The sequence below is a fragment of the Protobothrops mucrosquamatus genome, unplaced genomic scaffold, assembly GCF_001527695.2.
Source record: "Protobothrops mucrosquamatus isolate PMUCROS unplaced genomic scaffold, P.Mucros_1.0 scaffold_289, whole genome shotgun sequence".
NCBI classification, from domain to species: Eukaryota; Metazoa; Chordata; class Lepidosauria; order Squamata; family Viperidae; genus Protobothrops; species Protobothrops mucrosquamatus.
The window spans coordinates 888,368-894,367 of NW_015386365.1; the positions used below are offsets into that span (position 1 = coordinate 888,368).

At 38.1% G+C, this 6,000-nt stretch overlaps 1 protein-coding gene across 1 annotated transcript in view; it reads right to left on the reverse strand.

The window, feature by feature from the left end:
• SUSD4 (sushi domain containing 4) overlaps positions 1-862 on the reverse strand; it is a 36,927-nt gene extending 36,065 nt beyond the window's left edge. Inside the window, exon 1 of the mRNA XM_015831919.1 lies at positions 831-862. Within this exon, the coding sequence (XP_015687405.1) occupies positions 831-862 (32 nt within the window). The remainder of the gene's footprint in view (positions 1-830) is intronic.
• Positions 863-6,000: the final 5,138 nt, after the last annotated feature.

Sequence of the window (6,000 nt, forward strand, 5' to 3'; positions counted from 1 at the left end):
GGACCCCTGCTTTAGAGAGTTTTACGGTTTTGGTGACCCAAGAAATTATATTCTCTTTACAATTTAGGGAAGAGTTTGTACAATTGGGGTAGGTACTGCTGTACCTTGGACTTCAACTTTTCAACAATGTAGTTCATCATGAGGACATAGAAAAGATTCCCTAGATTCTAAGCTTGTTATGTAGAAAAACATTCTATTTCCAACATCAAATCATTATATTTCAAAATTTTGAACAGTTATTAAGTACCACCAGAGGCAGCCTCTTTTTAAAGAGAGGGAGAAAATTTGTCACACAGTGACTTAATTATCACAACAATACCAGTGAAGAAGCATATTTCTTCAAGGGCATTCGATACAAAGCAGAAACAAAGTAACACAGCACATTAAAAACTAATGAATTTATTGTCATATAAAGTTCATTATTTTCTTTGAAATTTTTAGAAGATGTGCACAGTATGAAAGGAGAAGGAATAGTAATCACTGCAGACAAAAAAAATGAAATGTACAAGGTAAAAACAGTGATAATTAACTTTTAACAGCAATCATTTACAAAGAACTGCTAGATAAGGTATGCATTCTTTGGTGAACTGATTAACACAAGATTATAATTCTTTTTCCCTACTTCAGGAAACAGAATTGAATATTTTCTTGAATTCTATTTTCTATATTGTTACATCTGTCATTTAAAAATGTGTTGCTCAATAATTAGCGTGTTTATAACAATAGATGCTGCTGTTATGTACTTAGTCATAAATGCAGCATATCACAACATAAGAATGCATTTTTGCTGGAGCATGTTACATAAACTATATAGGACATTATTATCATACCTTTCAATGAATTCCATGGCCAGTGCAGTCATTTTGACACAATGTGATCTACTCCAAACTGGCATATTTTGAAGACACCATAATAGGAAAAAAATTAGCTAACACTTTATTAGACCTATCCATCATATTTTGCATATCATACCAGATATAATAGTCCTAAAACTCATCACAACGGAAATGAGATATGCTAAGTAAACAACTGTTTACTATATTTCGCCAAGAAAACTTTGGTTTTCTGGATCATGGACTGCATTTCCTATGCGAAGGACTCTTGGCAAGAGATGGGCTGCACTTCACGAAAACAGGCAAAAATTTGGAAAAAGACTGGCCCAACTCATCAGGAGGGCTTTAAACTAAAACTGAGGGGGAAGGGTGACCAATCTCTAGAACCCAAACCAATCACAAATCCCAAGAAAACAAGTCAAACAATGAGGTAGGCAGTGATGAGAAAAAAGAAAAATTCAAACAGCAATCAGGAGATGCAGGAAACATACTCATGGACAGGCATAAAAGTCTTATATGCTTATATACAAATGCTCAAAGCTTGGGGAACAAACAGGGTGAACTAGAAGCAATAGTACATGAGGGAGGGTATGGCATAGCTGGCATACAGAAACCTGGTGGGACGAAACCCATGAATGGAACGGACTGATGGATGGATACAAATTACTCAAAAGAAACAGGTCTACAAAAAGAGGAGGGGGAGTTGCATTATATGTAAGAGAACACTACATATCTACAGAAAACCCAGACCAGCACAATACCATTGAGAAAGAAAAACAAGAATTTCAAGAAGAAACCAGCATGGCTATACAAAGATCTCTCTGACAAACTGAAAGACAAAAAAGGACAAATATAAAAAATAGAAACAGGGGCACATAACTAAGGCCGATTATCAGCAGATTGCCAGAACATGAAAAGATGAAATCAGGAAAGCAAAGGCTCAGAACGAACAAAGACTTGCAAGGATAATCAAGGATAATAAAAAAAGTTTCTTCCAACATATTAACAACAAAAAAAGTCAAGGAAACTATAGGCCCACTAAAGAAAGAAGATGGCAAGGAAATAACAGGCAACAGGGAGAAAGCAGAGCTGCTTAACTCATACTTTGCATCAGTCTTCACAAAAAAAGAAACTATAGCCCAACATACCCAAAAACCCACTGCAAAAGACATACTAGAAACAAAAATTAAAATAAGCAAGAAAATGGTAAGAAACACCTATCCAACCTTGACGAATATAAATCACCGGGACCCGACAGATTACATCCCAGAGTTCTGAAAGAGCTAGCAGATGTTATCTCAGAATTTTATTCCCCCCGTCTGCTGGGTGGTTGCAGCAGGTTTTGGTCACTTCACATGATCCTGGGACACTGTGACCGTCATAAATATGAATCAGGTGCCAAGCATCTGAATGTAAATCACAAGACCCTGGAAATGCTGCAACATTCCAGCTGATCGGCGCTTCTTCTGGGCTCAGCAGAAGCCCCAGGATCAGCACCGAGCTGCAGCTGGAGCCTGGCGCTGATCCTGGTGCTTCCACTGAGCCCTGACAGTCCCGAAGAAGCGTCGATCAGCTGGAAAGCGGCACTGATCCTGGCGCTTCCGCTGAGCCCTGACAGCCTGCAGCTCCAGCCATCTCTCGCTCAGGCTTGTGCGGTGCTGCCACCAGTTCAGCTCATTCCCCTCCCCCGCTATCACTTTTCTAGGATGGCCGCATACCACCTGCAAGGTGCCAATGTACCACATGTGGTACACGTACCACTGATTGAAAAGCCCTGGCTTATGTAATCAAAAAGTATAAAAATAGGGATTTTTTGTCATTCGGGTCTTCTCCCTTTTTAGAGGAGCTCATCTTTGTTCAGCTGAATAAAAACGTAAAGCTTAAAGGCAAGTTCTGGTTTCTTGTGTTTCTTTATCAAGCAACACCTCAGATCCTGCACAACAATCACACGAAGTATTAGTGCCGCTATATAAAACACTAGTAAGACCACACCTGGAATATTGCAGCCAATTTTGGTCATCATATCACAAAAAAGATGTTGAGAGTTTGGAAAAAATTCAGAGAAAAGCAATTAAGATGATCAAAGGCCTGGAAACCAAAACATATGAAGAACGGCTGCGGGACTTGGATTTGGCTAGTCTAAAGAAAAAAAGAAATAGGGGAGACATGATAGCAGTGTTCCAGTATCTGAGGGGCTGCCACAAGGAAGAGGGGGTCACGTTCACCAGAGCACCAGAGGAAAGGACAAGAAACAATGGTTGGAAACTGATCAGAGAAGCAACCTGGAATTAAGGAGAAACTTCCTGACAGTGAGGACAATCAACCAGTGGAACAGCTTGCCCCCAGAAATCGTGGGCACTCCATCACTGGGTATTTTTAAAAAGAAATTAGACAGTCACTTATCTGAGATGGTATAGGTTCTCCTGCTTGAGCAGGGGGCTGGATTAGAAAACCTCCAAGGTCCCTTCCAGCTCTATTCTATTCTATATTCTACAACTAAGCCTATAACCACTAGAGATTTTTGTGTATAGAGATGTGTAAATAATATAATAACATATTATTTCCATGTTTTTTCTCTCCTTTATGCTTGTCTCTAGTAGAGTTAGCTCAAATTCAAAAGCAGAATGAGTTCACATCTCAAGGGAAATGGATAATCCCACTGAAGAAGTAGCAAACAAATCAAGAAAGCAATGTTTCAGACTTAGAACCTGAAATCAGTAAATACCAATTATTAGAATTAGGAGTCAAGTCCTATAAGTTGTTGCATACAACAGTCTGGTTAAAAGCTAAACGCTCCAAAAGAGTTCTAGGGGTATAACACCACTAAGCTCTTTTCATTAAGACTTGTACATAGACACAAGAATCAATATCTCATTTAAGAAAAGGGCAATTTAAAATAGAAACCAGAGTGGGGGCTGGGAGTGAGGTTATTTTGTCATGCTTTCCCAAGCTCCACATGATCTACATAAATAAATGTAGGTCTGCATATTATATGCATTATCTGATTAAACTTGGAAGCAATCTCCATATGAAGTTTGATGAACCTCGTTCTCCTGAAACCTGTCTTATCTGAGCTTTCACAGTCTGCCTTCCTACCTGGTCCATGTCATATCTTCTGCGGAGATAAACCTGAAGGCCAACTCCTGGTGGTTACTAATAAATACTATCCTTCCAACTTTCCTATTATGCTAATCTAGTACTGACACAAGCAAAAGGAATGCTAGCATATTTAAATAGCAGCCGTAGCAATAGCAACAAATTATCAGTTAAGGATTACTACTTTATTTTAATATCTTGCCCTTTAGTGTTGCTAACACATGGTATAAATTAAAAAGAAATACAGATAGTCCTCGACTTAAAACATTCATTCAACAACCATTTAAAGTTATGATGGCATTGAATGGGGGTTACAACTAATCTTTGGAATTCTCTACCCAATTGGCGCCTCTTGTGCACCACCACCACCACCACCACCACCACCACCACCACCACCACCACCACCACCACCAACAACAACAACAACAACAATAATAATAATAATAATAAAGTTGGAAGGGACCTTGGAGGTCATCTAGTCCAACCCCCTGCACAGGCAGGAAACCCTATACCATTTTGGAAAAATGGCTGTCCAGTCTCTTAAAATATAACACAGCAATATTAAAATAAAATAACAAAAAAAAACCCCAACTGATCTGAAATTGAAGCACAGAACAGTAGTTGGAATTATCTTTGAGGGGCAGAAGAGGGGAAAGAAAAAAACCCCAAGAATCCTAAAGAGTGTTTACTGCCTCTGGCCCTAATTAGAATCAATGGTGTACCAATCCTGATATGGCTGGATTTTCTCATTCATTATAACTGATGAATTTGGATCCAGAAATCAAATTTTCACACTTGGAGGACATGATAAGAATGCATGATTTGTCACTACTGCAGCAATTGTTAGCATATTGTTCCACACCCCTAATTTATCAGAATTGGGATGAGCTATAAATAAATATGTGAGACCCCACACTGCTTGTTGACCTTGCTACTGATGAAGAACAAGGCTTGCAAGGAGGGTAATGAGCCTATGCCTCATGGACTGGAAAAAATGACTGGTAGATTCCACCTTAGTGCTATGGCCTGGATTTAGCACTTTCATATCCTATATTGTTAATTATTAAAATCCAACTGGTTCTTTCTCCTTTATACCAAAATACTGATTCCTGCTTAGAATCAAACTCATGTAGATCTTGGAGATCTTTGGTCAGAACTGATAATGCCAAGTAAAGGGGCTAAATAGCCTGAACTAGTACAAGGAATTTCCTATGTCCTAGTTAGTCTTGTTAAGGGGAGGAATCTGGGAAATACCCGCACATTTTTATTTTGAGCAGTCTCTTTAATAAGCTAAAATATATAGTTCATTCACTCTCCTGCAAATTAAGATGGTTAAAGATTGTTTGTTTGAGGGCTTCTCCAATAGGAAGCACTTAAATGTATTTCAATTTTAGTTTCCTAAACTGACCCCTAACATAACTGGAAGGCACCCTATATTTCTAATTGCAATTGCATAGGATTAGCTTTAATGACAACGTTCTTCAAAAGTTCAGAAAATAAACTTATTAAAACAGAAATAATGAAGACCAAACCAGGTTAGACTTGCTTTGTGAGAATTAAAAAATAGATTGTCAAACTGACATATATGCATACTGCAACTGTATCAAATCTTGTATCCTCCATGTTTTCTATATTATATACAAAGCAGAGAAAGTGAATGTTAGTTCTGGTGATATAAGAACCAGAACAGATGCTTTCCTAACAATACTCATTGTTCCATATATACAAACTAATCTATAGTTGTCATTAATATATGGTGCAATCAGTGTGAATTATGGTCACAACATGAATCTGAACTGTTTTGCAGAGAATGATCTGATCCACCTACAGAGAAATGACTCTAGTTCTACTCCTACAGTAGTGTTTATACATAATTCTAAAGAGGTAAGAACAGCAAAGAACACCTACAGATGGCACATTTAGCTGCTGATTCACTATATTCCTTCATAACAGTCAGGCTTCTTCACTGCAGAGGAAGATTTAAAAATAGCATGGTTATAGTTAAACCTTTTCAACTTTCTGCTAGGGTTGATGCACATGAAACTTCCATTTTTTTTGTTCCTCATTTAAA